This window comes from Mus musculus, chromosome 8, assembly GCF_000001635.26.
Source record: "Mus musculus strain C57BL/6J chromosome 8, GRCm38.p6 C57BL/6J".
In the NCBI taxonomy this organism is placed as follows: Eukaryota; Metazoa; Chordata; class Mammalia; order Rodentia; family Muridae; genus Mus; species Mus musculus.
This window is the reverse complement of record NC_000074.6, coordinates 79260860-79282233: the sequence shown is the minus strand read 5'-3', so window position 1 is coordinate 79282233 and position 21374 is coordinate 79260860. Positions and strand designations below refer to the sequence as shown.

At 43.7% G+C, this 21374-nt stretch overlaps 1 protein-coding gene across 30 annotated transcripts in view; it reads left to right on the top strand.

Annotated features, from left to right (window-relative positions):
• Mmaa (methylmalonic aciduria (cobalamin deficiency) type A) overlaps positions 1-18637 on the top strand; it is a 31406-nt gene extending 12769 nt beyond the window's left edge. For 15 of the 30 annotated variants that reach the window (XM_030243233.1, XM_011248265.3, XM_030243232.1 and 12 more), the window contains 6 exons: positions 580-1057; positions 3910-4032; positions 7960-8130; positions 11259-11344; positions 12952-13101; positions 14019-17736. In XM_030243233.1, coding sequence (XP_030099093.1) covers positions 628-1057; positions 3910-4032; positions 7960-8130; positions 11259-11344; positions 12952-13101; positions 14019-14306 — 1248 coding nt within the window. In that variant the 5' untranslated portion in view covers positions 580-627 and the 3' untranslated portion in view covers positions 14307-17736. Of the gene's footprint in view, positions 1-579; positions 1058-3909; positions 4033-7959; positions 8131-11258; positions 11345-12951; positions 13102-14018 lie in introns of all 30 variants that reach the window. The other 15 variants (XM_030243236.1, XM_030243237.1, NM_001363471.1 and 12 more) reach the window with 2 other exon arrangements.
• The last annotated feature ends 2737 nt before the right edge of the window (positions 18638-21374 follow it).

The following is a 21374-nucleotide window of genomic DNA, read 5'->3' as shown; positions in this document are numbered from 1 at the left end:
AAGTTTCATTAGGCTTACAGGTCATCATCAAGGTAAGTCAGGGCAGGAACTAAAGCCAGTAGCCTGAAATGAAGCCGAGACCAGGAAGGAGTGCTGCTTTCTGGATTTCTCAGTCTTCCCGCTGGAGTCCTGGAGGATTCCTGGAGAGCTGCTGGTCTTCAGTCTGCATTTAAACCCTAAAGAAGTTGGCTCTAATAGTGGCCAGTAGAGCTCAGTAGCAGGGTAGATGAACTTGCCAGTGAGAGTGAGGGCAAGCAGGCAAAAAGCAGGGTTTTCTTTTTCCATATCTATGTTGGCTGCCACCAGAAAGTGTGGCCCAGATTTAGGGTGGTTCTTCTTGCTTCAAATAAACTGATTAAGAAAATCTCATAGGGAGTGCTCAGCAGCCTGGGTTTTAGTTATTTCCAGATGGAGTAAGCTGACAACCAAAATTAGTCATCACATATATTATCAAGAACCCTGATCATTCATGTCTTAGAATGCAGGAAAGCAATATGCAAGAATGCTGTGGTCTCTTGGTTTTACTACTTAAGTATTTTAATTCTGTTGAACTCAAAAATACATTTTCCTTCCTTCTAGGCCATTCATAAATCACACTAAGTCAGAAAGTATCCGGTTACAGACAAAATGACTATTTCCACGCTGCTACTTTCTCCTAATCGGCGTTTACTAACCTGCCTCTCAAGAGTGCCTTCCCCATGGCTCCTTCACTCAAGTCACCCTGCACCGGGACCCCCAGGTGCTCTGCCAAACTGTTTTGGACACCATTGTACTAAGAGGGTGCTACTGTCTGACGGCTTCAGGAGAACATTATGTGTCCAGGCAACCTTGAAGGACCACACAGAAGGACTTTCTGATAAAGAACAAAGATTTGTGGATAGACTTTATACGGGTTTAGTGAAAGGACAGAGAGCTTGCCTAGCGGAGGCCATAACTCTCGTGGAATCAACCCATACAAGGAAGAGGGAGCTGGCTCAGGTGCTTCTGCAGAGAGTCTTAGCCCTCCAGCGGGAGCAGGAGCTGCGGAACCAAGGAAAGCCCCTCACATTTCGAGTAGGTCGGTTTTCTTTTTCTGTTGTTCAGGAAGTGGTTTTGTAAGTTCTTCTTTTGAAATACATCCAGGAGGTATGAGATCAAATTGAGATTTCTTTGCTTGATATTTGGATGAAATATAAATGCTGTTTTCTACAGGTATTAATCTTCATATATGGTAAAATTACCATGAGCATTTGAAGCAAGCTGTATACTCAGGAAGAGTAAGAATCTTGCTGTGGATTCCAGAACCCAAATATACTGGATGACTGTTAATTGGGGTGCTCTTTTTTGGCAGTCTTCTGTTTTTGCACCCCATCCGTGATTAGTTACCCTCGTCATGTTGGAAGTCTGCATCTTGGTTGCTTCATTGGCCTTTCTGTACACAGGCCTTCTTTCTCCTTCTTTTGTTTTCTTTAGTCTTGCTATCTAACATAGGCCCACTTTAACTGTCTATCCTCCTGCCTCAGCTTCTTGAATGCTGGGATTCCAAGCATGTCCTATAACCATGGATGTCGATACTGACCCCTGCCACTGCATAACCATGGACCCAGACATGGCAGCTCAGGCTAGGACCTCATCATGGCCCCAGGTGCCAGGGCTGTCCACTCACAGCAGACTGCTCCTCTCCAGTTCCGTCTCCTTCATCATGCTCAAGCTGCTCTACTTCTCTTTCTCTCTCATCTGACCGACACACATACACACTGTGGTGGCTCCCACTATAGGCTGGACACATGGTTGGAGGACTCGTAGGTGACATCTTCTGTCCTTGTGCCTGGTGTGGTGGCAAGCTGGTGTTTATTGCCTCTCTTGTGCCATGCACTGGAGAGCAGGTCTGTAGGTGCCTCTACTCATTGCCGGGGGGGGGGGGGGGAAGGGGGGAGATACTTTTTATTAAGCTTCTAGGGGTGGCGTTTCCTGTCTGCATTTAAATGTTCATTTGACTTTTTGGATTATTTGACTTTGTCCTGAGATTGTGAATAAGCTTGCTACATTTTTGAAGCCATGTAATGTTGAATAATTTAGATATATTTTTCAGCAGCAGGAGTTATGCAGGGCAGTTTGGGTGGACAGAGTGTCCCATGACGGTGAAACAGGTGCTTTGAACCAACTCTTCTGTTAAGAAGAGCTTGAGATGGTGGGGTAGTGCAGGGACGTGTGGGCAATGAGTAGATGCACACGAACATTGACGTTGTACTAGACTTTGAATCATAGTATATCGGTAACACAGAGAATCAGACCTCATAGGATTGGATATGAATGCTTTAAAGATGGTTTTCACAAATAGCTCACCAACCAATCCCTGTCATTGTCCACACATTTCACAGCCCTTCCTCTACCTAAAAGGAGAGACTCTCATTTTGAGAGTACTACACTGGGTCTTAGTAGTATTCTCCTTGGAGAGAAAACCCAGCATGACAAAGTCTGCTTATACTCAGCTAGAGAACCTTTGAAGAGACAAGAGTCCTAGGGATATGTTTGCTTAGCAGCTCACACAAACCTCCTCAGATCTTTCTGGATAGCCTACTCTGATCTTAGGCCCGATTAACTCAAGTCTTCAGTTATTTTATCATCATCGTAAATAAAAGTAACACAGATTTATTCAGCATCTATAAAGGTGCTTGAGATGGAGACCTGCCATGAGGAGTAAGGACCTAAGCCTTCCACACACTACATATACCTTTGAAGATTGTTAAATGCCTATGATTAATATTTTTTATTCAATGGGAACAGCTCTCATGCCCTGCAGTGTATGTGACACACTGTACTAAACATAATCTCATCTAATTCTTAAAACAACCTGCAAAGACCCATACTATTGCAGTAGCTGCTGTCCTGAGAAGAATGCTGAGGCACCAGGGAAGGTGAGCAGCACAGGACAGACCACAGACCTTGGGTTTGTGAGGATCTCACAAGGATGAGACACACTGGCTGACCCCTTACCTGCTATGATCGACTGACTCTCTAGTAGGGGTTTCTCTGCCATTTTGAACACAAGTAGGTTTTTTTTTTTTCAGATTTCCTTTTATTATATATTTTCTTAAAGTTATGAGTAAAAAGAAGAATATTTGTATGGAAAATTACTTTCTCAATCACTGGCAATTTCTAGAGTAATGGATTGTTTTTCCAGTGGGAAGAAACAGAAGGGGGTGGGTGGAATAATTACCCACCGTGATGAGAGGAGGGCAGATGTAGAAGTTCCGCACCCTGCAACACAAGCAATAATGTCTGTTCCCAAAGATCTGCATTACAGGAAAAGGGCAAACCACATCTGATTGGTGAAAGTGAACTTTATGACCATACAAAACTTGCAAATTTTCCTCTCTATCTCACTGCTACTCAGAAATTAGATAAAGATAAGATTTTTCACTTACACTTTAAGGCATGTTAAAATATGTCAGTCATGATTTTCATAGGCGAGATGAAACTATTCACCATGCTGATTATATTTATGGAAGACCTATAAGTCACTCAAGGCACAGCAGCTAGGTCCCACTCCAAAGACTTTCAAACAGCCATTCCCAGCCCATTCGAATCAGAGCAGTGTCCAGGATGTATCTTATAGGAGGGGGGAAAAAAGAAAAAAGAAAAAAGAAGCCCAAGGTCAGGCTACCACATCCCTGAGCTTGCCCCAAGATCAGACCACATAACCCTTTAATCCCCGGCTACCCTGGAAAGCCCCACCCCAAAGAAACCCTGTATAAAGCAAGCCCCCTGCTCAGTTCTTTGCTCCTTGTCCGAAAAGAGGCAGCCGCTCTGCTGTGTTTTTCCCTCCTAATAAATGTCTTGTGTGAGGTTTGTTGTGTGGTGTAACTTTGTTGGATGCCAGGATACCTTTTCATCTGAGCTGTTAACATAGACCTCTTTCTACTATAGGACTGTCCGGGCCCCCTGGTGCAGGAAAATCAACATTCATAGAATGTTTTGGGAAAATGCTGACTGAGCAAGGGCACAGGTTATCTGTGCTAGCTGTGGATCCATCTTCTTGCACCAGTGGTGGTGAGTATGGCTGGCTTTTTTTTTAACTGAACAGCTAGTGGGGACTCTGATACAGGTTAGTGAGAATTGGTAGTTGGGTGTCCTCTAACTGTCAGATGAGTTTGGTCTCATGAAAGGTGCCATTTCTGTTCTGCAGAGTGATGTAGAAACTCTGAGACTGGGTTAGGAAGATGTGCACTACACAGAGGAGGTCAGCTTGTGGGTAGCTCGGTGGCTACTCAGGCAGGGTGAGAGGGGCCAGCAGATGAGGCTGAACAAAGGGCATGTGTTAGCCTCTTGGTGATCATGCCTAAGACCAGGCCCTATCTGCAGTCTTTGTTTCTCCAGTGGCCTCTACTTCTCTGTTATTATCTTTATAGTGTTGTAGCATCTATTCAATTAATCGTGAGGGAAAAGTACAAGTGTTTATAGCGTGTCATCTGTCTGTTCTATGGCCAGCGAAACAAAGCTCCTGAAGGGCCCTGTAGCCTACTGCTGTTCCCTACAGCGCTCAAGCACACAGTGCACTGCACGGTGCTTAGCACTCACTTGCTGGAGTGAGGTCATGCATTCACTCAACACTTAATTTGCAGCTCATCAGAGATAAAATGAATGTAAACTTAGCTCCCTAAGGACCATTTAAAGAAAACATACAAAGTCTTTCCTGTAACTACCCAGGAACCATTTCCCCCTTCTCTCTCTTGAGTTAAGCTGCTCGGATTACAGCTGTTCGCTGAACTGACATTGGAGCTTCTTCTGTAGGTGAGGCACCACCAAAGGGGACTGTGCTATATGGTGACTATGACACAATGCTCTTGGCCTTGCTCAGTTCATGTCTCATGAGGGAACCAGGCAACATAAGCAGTCGCACTATAGTATGTGCTCTGAGGGGTGATACTTGGTATTTAGTGAAAGTGTTTGGTTTGTATGCTGTAGTATCCTTCAGAAAGTAATCACACTTGAAAGACCTTAGGTCAGGGGAGAAGTAGATAACAGTTCTTAATTACCCTTTACTGAGGAGTATGGCTCAGAGCAGTCAAAGGGTTTGGTTCACTGTAATAGAACGTTTAATGGTAAATGAAATTATACTCTAGTTCCAAGGTTTATCCTTGTCAATTTGTTGTCTAGGTTATTTACTGTTTAAGACTATTGCTAAATGAACCTAGCACAGGCCTTTAGTCCCAGCACTCAGCAGACAGAAGCAGACAGGTTTCTGAATTTGAGGCCAACCTGGTCTACAAAGCAAGTTCCGGGGTAGCCAGACTACACAATGAAACCCTGTCTTGAAAAACCAAAACAAACAAGCAAGCAAAGGAACTTTGCTGTATGAAAATTAATGAAAGGTTTTCATAAATGATTCTAATTTTTGTACAAGTGAGAAGGCCTTTTCCTCCCCACCTTCATGGTCTAGAGTATTTCCATAGGAAAATAAAACAGTAGCTTGAAATAGTAATTAATAACAGACCTCATGTTATATCCTGTGATTAAAGCTTCATAGCACATAGCTAGTTGGCTCCTAACCTTTCTTTTCTATGTGTATGTGTGTGCATGCATGTGTGTAAGGGAGACACGTGAGTGAAGGTCAGAGGTCAGCCTCAGTGTCATTCCTTGGGTGCTGTCCATCTTGTTTTTGAGACAGACTCACTCTCTTGGAACCCACCAAGTAGGCTCTGTTGGCTGGTAGAGAGCTCTAGGAATGCATATCTTTGCCTTCCAGTGCTAGGATTACAAGCTTGTGCCACCAGGCCTGGTTTTCTTAGGGGTGCTGGGGTCAAACTCATTTCCTTGTGCTTGCAAGAAAGGCACTTTACTGACTAAGTTGTGGTTCTTAACCTAATCAAACTGAAAACGAAGGTCCTACTCCTAGGGTTTTAAAAACGTATCTGTAATTCAAGAGAAAAAATAGGTGCAGTTAAATGGAATGTTATAAATGTGAATTCGCAGTCTGTATAAACATTAGTTATTCATTTATTTGTCTGTCCTTGTGCTTTAGAGTCATAAGCCTTCCTGTAATATAGCATCGAGACCACCCTGGGAACTACAGCTAACATTTTGGGTTCACTGGCAAGAAAAGTTCTATGGGAGAATAAGTTGCTAATGCTGTGTTAAGTGTGCTGGCATCCATAGGTAATACGTAGATACAGCAGATTGTGCACTTCTGCAGGGATGATTTCTGTAGGAAGATACTTTAGGAAAGGTTTTATGTGAAAAAAAAATAAGGAAGTTAAGGTATATGGTAGGCATGTGCCCTAGAATAGTGCCTATGTGGAATAATAAAGGAAAATGGCATACCTTTAAGGAACTCAGTGTTCGCTGTCTCATGGTGGGGAAATGCCCTTAGGTGAGTGTAAATGGTCAGGTAAGACTATCCCCATTCTTTGTATGTAACTGTATGGCAAAAGGTTAAGAGCACTGCTCTTGCAGAGGACCCAGTTCAGTTCCTAGCACCTACAATGGGTAACTTACAACCACCTATAACACTAGTTCCAGGAAATTAAGAGGCCAGTACCTCCAACCTCCACGGGCACCTGCACTTCTGCACACATACTTACCTGTAGACACACACACACACACACACACACACACACACACACACACAATTAAAAATGATAAAATCAAATATGTTTTTAATTACAAAAAGAGGAAGTAGGAAAAGGTAGTAGTTTAAGGGTTTAATGCTTTCAGAATTTAAAGTATTGCTGTTTGCTCAAATACTACAATTAATTCAAAAAATATAACTAGTCCATTTCCTGGGTGTCAGTTGAGTACTACAGTAACCACTTTGTTTAGCATTCAGTGTACAGTAGCTTTAGGATAAGGTCATAGGCAGGGAATGCTGTAGCTAGAGCAAATTTTTCTCAACTTTGGTACTGGTGACACTTGGTGACACTGATGGCAAGTCTTCGTTGGTGGCAGCGATTTGTGGTATGTGGTGACTGTCCTATGGTGGTGCAGTAGCATCCTGCCCCGTTTGTGACAGGTGAAGCCATCTCTAGATACAGCAGATGCCTGTGGGGTGGGTGAGGGACGGACCCTGGTTGGAAACCATCACATGAAGGAAACGAAACAGATGCTGTGAACCTGAGATGTGCTGTAGGAAAGTCCCCATCCCGGTGCGCGCCATGGCGGTGAGGGGAGAAGTAACAGACTGGCATAAGGCTGATAAAATGCGACAATGGGGAGGAGAGCCTGTTCTTGGTAAAAAGGGAAAGGAGAGGGTCACCAAAGTTCTCTTATGTCCTCTAGGGTGTCAACAGATTGCAGAGCAGTTGCTGTGTACTGTACAGATTTACAGCAAAGGACATGTCATGAGAAAGTTCCAGAAAGACTCTGAAGGAAAAGACTTTAGTGTATGTAAGATAGATATGGTCTGTTATGTTACCAGGTTTTGAAGCACATGTTCCATTCCTGTGTAATGTCGTTTGAACCTCAGCATGACTTATTATTCCATTTATGTAAGAAAGGAAGGGTTTGGGAGGGTAAAAATAACACCCCAAAATGAAGTAGCAAGGACCCTGATTTGACCTCTTGTAAATTAGTGACAAGAGGACATACCAGATGTCCTAGTAGAACACCAGCAAGGACACAGCCACACTAATGTGGAGATAGCAGTGAAGAGACACAATGCTGGGCCAGAGGGTTGGCTTGGGCCTGGAATGCCGACATTGGTCAAGGAAGGTAAGGTAGGGATGTTGCCTGGAGCATCCAGGGCTTAGATTTGAACTTCCGGTCAATTCAAGGAGACCTTGTTGGTTTCCAGGAGCTTGAAATGATCCACTACTAACTTCAGTATGAGGATAGAGAGTGAGCTAGAGGAGAACTCAGTAATGTGGCATACACCTCAGGCTTGGGAAGAGATACCGTAAATCATGTCCTCTTGCAGTTTGCTGGTTGGTAATTAGCTCGTACAGCTCTTCCGTGATTGTAAAATGTAACTGTGTGTTTTAGGGTCCCTCTTAGGTGATAAAACCCGGATGATTGAGCTGTCAAGAGATATGAATGCCTACATCAGGCCCTCTCCTACCAGTGGGACTCTAGGAGGAGTGACAAGGACCACAAATGAAGCCATTGTGTTGTGTGAAGGAGGGGGCTATGACATCATTCTTATTGAAACCGTCGGTGAGTGTAATACTCTACTTCATAAGAGTCATGTACTTTCATAATGAGTGCTATTTAAAGATGACTAACAACTGACTTCATTTAGTTCACTCAGCAGATATGAACTATAATTAGATACAAGGTATTGCCCCACAGACAATGTGAGTACATGGGCTATGTTCCCTTCTCACAAGAGCCTGCCATGAAAAAGGTGAAAGTGAGCCCCGAGTCTGCAGAGCTGATATCTAAGCTGACATGTTCCGTGTGCCAGAGGCTAGTAAGCACTTGAATGACCGTGGGAAGTCAATCACAGCAGCACAGCACGCATGGGATCCTGGTGCTGGCTATTCCTCCGTAGCACAGTCATGTGCAGGACATCAAACGAAAACCCCAGCACTTCACACTCTTGCGGAGAGACAACCTTTTGGTTTACTTTGTGATGAATGTATATGATAGAACCCAAACCAGTGTTTGGGGGAATCAGTGAAGACTTCCTGGAGGAGGGAGGGTGGGATTTGATGGTAGGGGGTGAAGCATATTTGCACAGACACAGTGAGCAAACATGACTCCTTCAGAGAGGTGCAGCTTGCCTGATCAGGCCACTCACGGCATTTCGGGCAGAGACACTTGCAACAGGGGCCAGGGGAAGGTTTTCCTTATGTGCCCTGCCAAAGAGTTTTCATTTTCTCTGAAAGGAGTAGGAAGCTAGAACAAGGGAAGCCACATGTACGTTTGGAGGGAACCCCACAGCAGAATGAAGAATGATTAGAACATTTAGAGTGGAAGTGGAAGGCAGTTAAACTATGCTGTCAATCAAAGAAGGGAAATGGTGACTGCTACATCAAGTAAACAGGACCAGAGAGGAGGAAGTAATTCAGAAGCATGGACAGTGAGCTGGAGGACTCATGGAAGAGAGGAGGAAGGGAGCTTTCCAGAGCGGCAGAGAGCACTGTGGAAGATGGCAGGGAGGAGAACACATTGCTGTGACATCCTTCTTAGGTGTCCACGTGACATTGTTTTAGGAGACTGGGTGATAAATACAGACCTAACAACATGGGTCATAGTTCCACACCAAGTTATAAATTTTGTTTACATTAAGTGAAGGAAAGTGGGGGATAAAAATAGAACGTAGCCATATTGGTTCACTAGGATTATTGTCATAAATAGGGGCTGAGCAGCTTAGACCACGCCCATGTGCCTCTCACAGCTCTGGAAGCTGAGGGTCCAGCACCAGCAGGGTTGCTTTGTGTGCTCTCCTCCCTTTTTTTGCAGATGGCTTCCTTGTTGTGCCCTCACATGGACGCTCTCAGGATTACACACCCTGGTGCCTTCCTTCCCTTTCGTTAGCACCCCATCCTCATGACCTCATGTAACTCTGTAGAGCCTCATTTCCATCTGAGTTCTACTGAGTGCTGGAATTTCCATGATGGATCTGAAGACAGGTCTAACAGCCACCATTTAAGATTGAATGGAGAGGAGTCAGAGAAGAGGGCAATATAAAAGCCAAGTGTGTTATCTCAGAGTTGTGTATGGCTGCTTGTCCTAGAGACTCATGATAACAGCGACTCAGATAAAAGAGGGTTGCTGTCTTGTAAGTGAAGAAGCCCTGGGGCAGGTGCTTGAGAACAAATCTAGTTCTACACCTTCAGTCCTCAGGATGCCTCCATCCTTCACATGTAGTCTGCCTCAAGGTTGCTCAGGACTGGAAGGTGACTGGTGGAACTCTGACTGTCCCACTGGGTGGCAGACAGAAGGAAGGAGAGGGAAGAGGCACACCCGGCTGACGTGCCTTCTTCAGATGACCTGCCTGCAGTCCCTCTCTGCCTACCTTTACTATCACTCTCTGCTCAGATGCCTGACAGGACACCTCACCATGTCGGTTTGACTTGGTACACTGAACTCTAGGGTGAGGAGAGAAAACAGACAGAAGTAGGCACCAGAAGTATCTGCAACAAATAGAGAGTTTCCAGGTGAGCGTTGAGCTGGGGGTGTGGATCAAAACATAGGCACTGAGCATCAAGTAAGGTTTTCCAGAAAATTGACCATATAGAGAAAGTGAGAGGTTCTGTGGTGGCTGAGTGAGGCTTCGGGAAAGTGGATGGAAGGGAGCTCTCTTTAGCATGACTGCTCCAAGGAAACTGCAAGTGGGTGACCTGGCGGAGGCTGGGATGGCATCTGTTCCTCCACGGAGGGAAGTACTTCCTTAGTCTCCTCTGTGATGTGGGTGCCCTGGTAACAGTGCATGAAAAATACTGAAGACACTTAGATCCTTCCCATCTGTCTGTCTGTCTGTCTGTCCTCTCTCTCTCTCTCTCTATGTGTGTGTGTGTGTGTATAAGTTTTGCCTGCATGTATGTCTGTGTGTTCCTGTTACCCACAGAGACCAGAAGAGGATGTTGGATCCCCTGGATCTAGAGTTGTGAGCCACTAACTAGGTAATGTAGGAACAGAGCTGGCTTTGCAAAAGCAGCAAGTGCCCTTGACCACGGAGCTTCCTCTCTGGCTCCCTCGGGGATGGCTGTTATGAGACCCTTCAGTGGTACTTGTCTGCAATTAAGAGGTCTCTCCAAGAATGTTTAAAGAGAAAAGAACTGGGAGTTTGCATAAAGGTGAAAAGTCGTAAAGAGATGAACATAGTGGCAAACGTGGTTTTAGACTAGAGCCCGTCTGTGTTCAAGCCACTTACTGATGAAAGAGACACCAAGAGAAAGCTTTACAAGCAGAGAGAATTGAAGTCTGGAGGGTCTCCATCCAAAGCATTGACCTGGTGAGAAGCGGGAGGGTGTGCTAGCAACTTAATCTAAATTCATGCTAATAGCCTTTGGGGACTAATTAGGAGTAGATAAGGTGATGACCATGAGGCCTCTGTAATGGCATTTGTGAAAGCAGGAGAGACTCCTGCGTCAGCATGCTTGCCCTGTCTCCCATATGATGCTGTCTGTGTAGATGCACTTGCATTTGCCACTCTGCAGATCCCTGAGCAAATGAGCTTTTGTCTTTATCAAGTCGTGGGTGCTGAGTTATAGCAACAGGTCATAAATCTATGACCATGAAGATGAGGAATTAAGTGAAATAGAATGTAAATGAGCCAGTAAATTGGAAAAAAGTAAAAACAGTATTTTAAATAAAGTTGTGATTTAAATTTCCAGGTGTAGGGCAGTCGGAGTTTGCTGTGGCTGACATGGTCGATATGTTTGTTTTATTGCTGCCACCAGCAGGAGGGGATGAACTGCAGGTAAGATTTTTGGTGCTTTGGTCCTCCCATAATTACCCCTGAAAGAACAAATGCGCAGTATAATATTATTGCAAATTAAGTTGAAGGTAGTATTTGAGTAACAGCATTCCCATTGGCTAGAGGCCATGAGGCCACAGGCTGTTTCTCTGTACATGTGGTTTGTTTTTCTCAACTAACAATAATAAAAGATGTGACTCTGAGCTACATATACAACTTAAACGTTTCCCTATACAGCACAGAAGTGACTGGAGTAAATAGAGGGCTTTGGTCCATAGAGACCACAGCATCATAGGTGTTTGTACAACGCCTGGCTCTGAAGTAATGCATGTGGTAGATACTGTTGGGTAGCATACATACTGTATAACAGTACAGCACTCTCCTCCTCTGTCATTCTATCAGTAGCCAGCCCAAGTCCTTCCCTTCCTTCACTTCAGACACCAGCTGGGTTTCCAGGTGATGGGTACTGCCAAGCTACAAAGCTGAAGGGTCCCACTTCTTCTCAGGTGCAATAATTCATGAGGATAACTCACAAAATTCAGGGAAATTCTACAATCAGGTTTATGATAAACTCTAGCCTAATAAAAAAGAGACACACAGAAGGGGTGTGTGTGTGCGTGTATGTGTTACTTAGACACACCCACACACTGAGCAAAGGGCTGGGGACTCTGTGGGTGGGAGAGAGGCAGACACACCCATGATTATATGAAAGGGTTTTTGATTCTTTTCTTTTTTTAAGTGATAGAGCCTTTCTTGGCTCTGGTGGGCTTAACCCAGGGGACTAAGGTGTTAGGTAATGAGCAGTCACCAGAGTGACTCACAGCCAATGACTGTGGAGTTAATTGTCTCATGTTGATGAAGAGTAAGGACTGGCTGAGTGGTGAGTAAATGAAAACTGATCTTATTGAGGAAAAAGGACTCTTGAGTGGGAGGGTTGTCCCAAGAGAGGGCCCGTGATGCTGTCTAATGGTCTGTGTGGGACTGGGGTTGGGATGTGCGTGGAACCTGACATGCTTGTCCCTGAGACTTACACTCGTGGGCACATCATGCACCAGTCAGTGAGCACCCCGACCCTGTGTGTCCCCTGAGCTCAGCCGGAGTAACGTTTTGTTCCTCTGGTCTCAGTGGTCACAAGTCTCCATCACCTTTTGTCTCTCAGCTTGCCTTACTTACTTGGTAGGCTGCTGATCATGTCACTTCCCTTCCTTGTGCTCGGGCTAGGTGACTAGCTTATAACCTACCACTCACCCTCACTCCCTGCAGTGAGCTGGGCCACTAGCTCTTGTCTCCATAAGATGCTATGAGCTGCCTCCTGTCACCATCATGTTTTATCTTGATTATCTGTCTACTCAACATCTGGATAGATCTCACCAAGTTAGTTTCTGAATTTGAAAGGGATTTCACAGATGACTTCCATAGTTCCAAGGGCTGGTACATTTAGTTAATTCTTGTCAGTTATTATCTGGCACATGAACTCAGGAAGACACAGAAGAAATGACAGTAGAGTGACTGGTGTTAGACAGTCATGGCGTCTGCTGTTGTCTTGTTCTCAGGGTCGTTGGGAGCAAATAGGATGCTTCTGATAAACATGCTGCTTCTGCTCTCTCTAGGGCATCAAAAGGGGCATCATTGAAATGGCAGATTTGGTTGTTATAACTAAATCTGATGGAGACTTGATTGTGCCAGCCCGCAGGATCCAAGCAGAGTACGTGAGCGCACTCAAGTTGCTCCGTAGGCGCTCGGAAGTCTGGAGGCCAAAGGTTGGCTTGTGTTCCTTTCTGTGTTCTTCACTGAGTGGACTGTGTACCTTAGGAGAGAGGCCATAGGTCGCATGCTAGACATATACTCAGCCTTTGCTTGAATGTACTTTGGAAAACTATGACAAAGCCAGATTTGTAGCACTAATTTTAAATAGAATTTTTCAACCACAAGATGCCAAAAACTAGAGTGAAGTGACAGCTGAGCCTGCTCAGCACCCATTAAACCATTTAGAAGTAAAAGGAGGTTCGTCCTAAAGGAACTGTCCTTAAGATTATGGAATACTAATGTTTTGAGTATGTTAGGATTTGGGGAGCAGAGCAAAGGCTTGCAATGTGGGACCTTCAGTCATGTTATTTTCAGTAAGTTAAGAAAATGAAGAAAAATACTGAGGGAAGCAGTGCACTCACATTGACGCCAGCAGCTTATCTGCATCGTGAGAGCAGTGAACCCTTTACTACTGTTGGCTTCTCCAGTGACTCCTGTGCATTGGTGGCTATCTTGTCCATGGAGGTGATGGGCACTTGCTCAGCCTTGCCCTGATAGCATAAGGAAGGGAGCTTGTCCTCAGCTTGGCTTCATCTCTGGCCCCTAGGCCCCAGGGAACCCTCCCTCCCATTGCCTCTGCTTATCCCATGAGGCTCAAAAGTTCTCTGGGATTCCCTTGATCGTCTATCTATCCAAGCCATCCTAAGTTAAAATATATTTCTGAGCTACGAATTGGGCCTTAAATTGGTGTCTTGTTTCTGCCAAGCTATTAGTAATCCAGTGTGCATGCTGCAGTGTACGCCAGTGTGTTGCTCTGACAGCAGCAGCATCCCATTCTGGTCTTTTGTCTTGTTTCTATAAATGCTGAGAATTCTTTGGCAAATCGCAGACATCCTGTGACATAATAGTTCTGCTTCTGCCTTCTCAATAGGTGATTCGCATTTCTGCCAGAAGTGGAGAGGGCATCACTGAGATGTGGGACACAATGAGAGAGTTTCAGCACCAAATGCTGGCCAGTGGGGAGCTGGCTGCCAAGAGACAGACACAGCACAAAGTCTGGATGTGGAATCTCATTCAGGAAAACGTCCTAGAACACTTCAAGACCCACCCCAGCATCCGAGAACAGATCCCCCTGATGGAGAGAAAGGTCCTCAGTGGAGCCCTCTCCCCAGGACGAGCAGCAGACTTGTTGCTAAAAGCTTTTAAAAGCAGACACTAATAAATTTATCCTGTGCGATCACTTTGTAGAGTTTCCCTGAGTGCTGAATATCCAAAATATCACCTGTGTGTTTATCTGTTACACCTGTGTAATGCCCCAGCTGGGAACTGCTTGTAACCTTGAAGCTGTGGGTGGTGTGGTCAGACACACAGCATCTAGGAGACCCTGCTGTGTAGGACTGGTTCCACTGTATCCCTTCTTTATGCCCTGACATGCTAGCCTGCTAAGTAGTTTCTTCTCAAGACTCAAAAGTGGAGGAAGCTTGGGAGGAGAAAGAAGACCTTACATTTTGAAATGGTTACATCAAGTCTCTGTTCTCTGAATTGCCAGAGAAAATATAAGCCAGAATGACCACATTTCTGAAAACTTATTTGAGGCCAGAACAACACACACCAGGTTTCTTGGAATTGAAAGTCCTGATTGGCATTTAGTGTACCAGACTATTCTAAGAATTTCTGAAGTGGCCATGTATACTTGTAACAAGACACCTGGAATGATGTGAGTCCAGTTTTTAAACTCCACTTGGCTCGACTTGGTGCCCTCGCCATGACAGCGGAAAGGGAAAATGAGCTACAGAATTGGGCCCCAAGTTCCCTAGAGACTCAGGTAGAATTAGGACAGTTCAGGGTCACTCAGTTTGAAAATTATGAACTATTTCTGTTTCTACTTGCCTTGGCCAATTTACTTCACATTAGACCTACTTTTGTGTGTGTGCATATGTAAGTGTGTAAACACACACTGTGTATACTTGCGTGTGGTGGCAGCAGGTCATCACTGGGTATGTTTGTGTTCTACTGCTGTCCACTTGCTTTGTGTTTGAGACAGCATCTTACTATGTAGCCCTAACTGGCCTTGAACTCATGCTGTAGATCAGGCCAATCTTGAACTCAGATCCACCTGGCTCTGCCTCCTCAATGCTGAGATAAAGGTGTGCACCACCCTGCCTGGCTTATCCACCTTTCTTTTTAAAAGAAAATGTCTCTGAATATGAAACTTAGCAATTCAGCTAGCCCCAGGGTCCTGTCCTCTCTGCCCCTACAGCATTACAGTGGTGGATTATGGGTACAAAGCATGATACCCAGCTTTGTGTGGGTCCTGAGGTCCTAAGGGTCCTAAACTTGGACCCTTAGGCTTACATAGCTAGCACTTTCCAAACTGAGCTGTGTCCCCACAGAAAAAAAAAGTACATTTTCTTGATGCTGAAGAACAGATGAGGTCTACAGAGGAAGTACATAGCAAGGACTACAAGGCTAACCTCTCAGGTTAGGCTTTGTGTTTAAACCAGACCCTATCAACTACTCTAAGCCTGAACATTGTAACCTAACATGTAGGCTTCAGTTTCTTACCTGGCAAAATGGGGTTGGTGGATAACTATGGAGTTGGTAAGGATTAAATTATTCAGGAAAATGATTTCATTATCATGGAGGCATATAGGAAATATTGTTTGCTGTTTTATGCTAAAGTTGTGGATCCCTAAAGCTACATAAACCTTATTTATAATTTTAATTTCTCCATGGTCTTATTACTATCATCATGTTCTGATGATATTTTATAATTGCCTTTACAACCCCAGCTCTGCTTAATTCTTTGAATGACTTAAACTATTTGATGGTAGTTACAACTATGTACATTTGGGTAAAATTATTTCTAGGTATAAAATTTCTCCCAAATAAAACACCCTTTCAGCAGTTTTACACATACTGTATTCTGGACTCTTTAGGATATTTTACACAATGTGTCAGCATTACTCTTTCCAACCATACTGGTTCCTACCTAAAATCAAATTTGAGTGCTAACAAGCACTCATTGATATTTATGTAAGATCTGTGTGCTTGGCATACCTGTATTATAGATGTAGGTTATAAGATGCTCAGGCAGGTGAGCCAGGAGAGTTTCTTGATTTGAGAAAGGACCACCATTAAACCTATCAGATGAAAACTGGATGCTTAGAAATGTCCAGAGTGGGCATCTCATAATTTCTCTTAAATAAGCTATTGCAAGGAATAACTACCTGCCCTGGTGGTATCAGTAGTGACAGGGTGCCACTGCATTGTAAAGAAAGCTAGAAGGGGTGGGTGGCTTCTATCAGCACTAAATTTAGCAAGGTGATCTCCATTTGATCTTCATACCCTTTGAAATGACGCATATGTAGTTATAAAACTATGAAATATGCCCCTCCCCCTCCTGTGGCTCTTGTGCCACAGGCTGGGAGACACCAAACTCTCAAAGATTTTTCACCCGTTCTTTGGTTTGCTATACTACAGTAGTATTTATAGGGTTTTTTTCTTTAAGTCTGCTTCATTTTACTAAGCTCAATAATTCTTGCCTTTCCATTTGTCCCCAACAGGAGTTCTACAGTAGTTCTATTGGGCATCTGGCCTGTTCAAATGCAGCAGTTTCGAATTGCTGTGTGTTGATGTAACTCTATCACGTACCAGACAAGCAAGTTAGGAAAATTAGTTCTCCACGTTTACCAATTCTCTTATCTGTAAAAGTTTGGTACAGTAGCTACTTTAGACATCTCTCAGAGAAATGAGAACTGACGTGGTTGGTACTTGACAATGGGCAGGCAGTGGTTAAAATGTTACACATAAATGTTCATCATAGCTCTCTCCCACTACAGACCTTCAGTTCCTTTCAGATGGACCAGACTACTTAATCTGATAGTTGCTCAGTCTTCCCACAGTTAAGTGAAAATGACGATCCTGTGGTGGTTATACTAATTGTCAATTTGATGACTTTTTAATCACCTAGAGACACATCTCTGACCATGTATTTGAGGGCATTTCCAGAGAACTTAGGCTGAATCTCACAGTAAATGTGAATGCTACCATCCCATGGGCTGGATCTGGAACTGAATAATAAAGAAAAAGCCAGCTGTTTGACCAATCACTTGTGCTCTGGCCACTACACTTGCAGCAACTCTTATAGTAACTAATACTGTGCCATCAACCAGAGCTGTATGCGGAGTATCTGGATACTGTTATTGGAGAATAAATAGCAGTTACCTCTTAGGAAGCTTCAGGGTCAAATGAGTACAGTCTTCCTCCATTTTAAAAGGATAGTTTTTTTCTAGAAAAAAATTCTTACAGGTTAGTTTCATTAGTTAAAAATATAGCTATCAGGGCAGGAGAGATGTCTCAGTGATTAAGAACAATTGGTATTCTTGAAGAGGACTCCGTTCAGCTCCCAGTCCCTGGGTGGTGATTTTCAAACATCTGTAAGTAGGAATCTGATGCTTTCTTCTGACTTATTCAGACACGTGGCATGCACGGAGCACATATACATATATGCAGGCAAAGCTCACAGACATACTTTTTTAAAGACAAAGTAAATGGGGGAGATCTCAGCATAGTGGTACCCACCTTTAATCCAAGTACTTGGGAAGCAGAAGCAGGGAAGGGTAAGGCAGAGTAGAATATACAAAAAACCATGGGAAAAGATCAAGATATGCTACATACATGTTATGGATTCCAAGGAGAGGAGGAGAGGAAATCATTTCTGAAATTCCTGTTAGAATTCAATTATTTTTGTTTTTGGAGACAAGGTCTCTGTAGTCTGGCCTGGCCTGAAGCCTGCGTGCCTGGCTTTTGTTTTGTTTTGTTTTGTTTTGTTTTGTTTTGTGTTGCTGTGTTGTTGTTGTTGTTGTTTTTGAGACAGGGTTTCTCTGTGTAGGTGCTTACATACTTCAAGATAGTACCAGAATTATAAGCAACATGAACACTCACTGAATAACACAACTAACTAACAAAGTGCTATCCCTTTGGTAAGACAGAAAATGTTGGCAAATTGAAATCTTTCTTGATGAACAACAACCAGGAAGTTTCTAAGATATTTTAATTTCTACTTTATTTCCTTGGTTAGTCAATTACTAAACTTAAGGTCTTTTTTAAAATCCTACTTGGAGTGAACACTGAATGATAGTTACTGTCCCATGAAGCTCAAAGTTTTGGTTGATTTATTTGCTTGTCATTTATGGTATAAAATATAAATAGCATAAAAATAATTGGATTGAATATGATAGACTTATTTGTGAGTATAAAATGTGGATGACATGGGTTAAAGTACATTAATATTTACACCTGATGTGTGGTAAGATATAAAGCAATAGTATAAATTGGGACAATTGATCTTGTTGGCCACTTTAGTCTCCTGAAGGAGTGAAGTGAAGGTGTGTATACGCACAAAAATTCTTCTACTCTTAGCAAAATTAAGTGTTTAAACTAATGTTATTTTTAACTAACAGAAGAAATCCTGTGATGTCATCATCAAAAGTGTGGAGAAAATTCTATAGCTATCTAGAAGAATAATAAAGCCACTTCTTAGCCTTACCCTGTATCTTGTTCTGTATGGATGCAGTTGTTTCAGGGATCAACTCCCTTAAGGATAAAGTCATCTCAGCAGGTGTGGTGGTTTGAAAGAGAACAGCTCTCATTTGTTTGAATGCTTAGTCACCAGGAAGTGGAACTGTTTGGGAAGGATTAGGAGATGAGGCCTGGCCTTGTTGGAGGAGGTGTGTCATTGGAGGGTGGGCTTTGAGGTTTTCAAAGCCCACACCAGTCTGTCTCCTTCTGCCTGCTGTCTGTGGATCAAGATGTAAAGTTCTACTTCTCCAGCACCATGCCTGCCTGTCTGCTGCGTTCTTCCTACCATGACAATCATGGGCCAGCTGTCTGGAACTGAAAACAGGCCTCCACATTAACTGCTTTCTTTTATAGGAGTTGCATTGGTCATGGTGCCTCTTCACAGAAATAGAACAGTAACTACGAAGCAGACATAACTAAGTTTTGCTCTTCAGTATTTCTACATGCAGGAACCCCCCTGCTTTCTGGAGAAAACGTACCTCACAAAACCACAAATGCAAGTTAACTCTCATAAATAATACTCAATAGCTGGCAGTTGTTAATTTTCTGATAGGATCACCTTGGGTTAAATCACCAGCTTTCCCCAGAACAATAGCACCTCCATTTTACTAAAGAAGAAACTGAACATCAGTGATATTAGGAAATAAATCTCAAGGCACTGTTCCTAAAAGTGATGCATGATCCATTCTTTATTCGAATAGTGCTATTTTAGAAGTTGTAAGCACTCCATGAACTCTATTTTATTCTTTCTATAAGTCAGTTCTGTGACAGATATCTGCATTTATAGACAGTTCCATGGTACGGAGCAGATAAGGCCCTGCATATAATTCAGACAGGAAGGTCCATGATATTTTCATTTCTAAGTCCTTTCTTTAGCATACTGTTCTCTTTGGTATTTGGTAGAAGAGTACCTTGAGGGAAGGTTCTACCGGCTTCTGTATCCTGTAGGCTAGAAATGGCACATGTAATAGTGTGGGCAGAAAGAACTGCTCCTCTAACCACACAGGGAGAAGAGTGAGAGCACAGCCAGCCTCAAGAACACAGATTTTGGAAGGAGTCTCCTCCTCATCCCCATTCTGTGCATTCTGACTCCACCTTCCTGGGTGCTCCCACATAGCTCTCCTGGGTGCTCCCACGTAGCGCTCCTGGGTGCTCCCACATAGCTCTCCTGGGTGCTCCCACATAGCTCTCCTGGGTGCTCCCACATAGCTCTCCTGGGTGCTCCCACATAGCTCTCCTGGGTGCTCCCACATAGCGCTCCTGGGTGCTCCCACATAGCTCTCCTGGGTGCTCCCACATAGCTCGAGATGAGGCAACCTACGGGACTTAGCAGAGGAAGGATGTCTCCTATCTTCACACATTTGAATCCGAAGGACTCAAGGAAGCACTCAGATTAGCTTACCTGACAGTTTCAGTTCTCTACAAGGGGTGAGGGTTCTATGAGTACCAGGAAACACTTGAAGTTGGGGGAAAGCCCAGTTTCTACAATGAGAGCATTGGTAGTCACAGGGAAAAGTAGGATGCTAGGCAGACAGAACAAATTTAGAACAGATGCTTTAATTCTGTTTTGAACAAGTGACTTAGAAATTGATGGTTTGGGCTGTCTTAGAGTGAAAGATCAGGGAGCGAGGGATTTAGTTCAATTATGGTGCTGGCCTACCATGTTCAGGCTTCTGCATGGAAAAGCAATGTGTTCATAATGAAAATGTTTAATGATTGATAGCATACCAGCAAAATAGAGTTGATACATTCAGCTGTCACGTGTTCAAACCGGTATGGTCATAACATTCTTAGCTACTGGGAAGGGTCCTATCTGATCCAGTTTTAAGGACTGCTTATTGTTCCTTCTTACTAATTGACCTTTCCTTATAGCGAAGATACATCTGAAAATATGGAAGGATCAGTAACCTAGAGTCGAATAGTTCAAGAAATCATGGTATCTTTTGAGTACTATTTGTTATCTCTAGCAGGTTGATTGATTTTAAAATTATCTTCCTCCAGCCTGCTCTGTATAGTTGAGGGAGTCCCTCTGTGACTCGGGGAAAGCAGTAAACTGCTTTCACAGGTTGTTTGATTGCACAGCTGGCCTGTTCAAGAGAACTAAAGAAAAGATGGGTTTATTTGTAGTTTAGAGAATCTCACAAAAACAAAAAGACAAAAATCAAAGCTCAGCCTTCAGAATATGGAGGGACCAAGGGCTTCTGCCTTAAACCTTGAGAAGGCCGGCTCCCTTCTCAAGGAAAAGCTGTGATTTGCATCAAAAATGTCCTCTGAGGGTTCACATGCTGAAGGTCTGGGTTGTGCTGGGAGGCGTGGATGTTTTAGAGCAGCAGTTCTTAACCTGCGGGTCTCGACCTTTTGGGGTCAAATGACCCTTTCAGAGGGGTCACGTAAGACTGTTAGAAAACACAGATATTCGCATTATGATGCACCGAGGTAGTAAAACCACAGTTATGAAGACACAATGAAAATAATTTTATGCCTGGGGCTCACCACAACATGGGGGAATGTATTAAAGGATCGCAGCATTAGGAGGGTTGGGAACCTCTGCTTTAGAGCACGGGCTACATTTGAAGAGTACATTGGGAGCACCCACTCTCTCTCATATTTTATTTCCTTCCCTCTCCCCCTCTCATTCTTCTGCTCTTTCCTTCTCTCCCTCCTCTCAGCCACTTACTGGCTCTCATCCCTTGATAGACAGTGA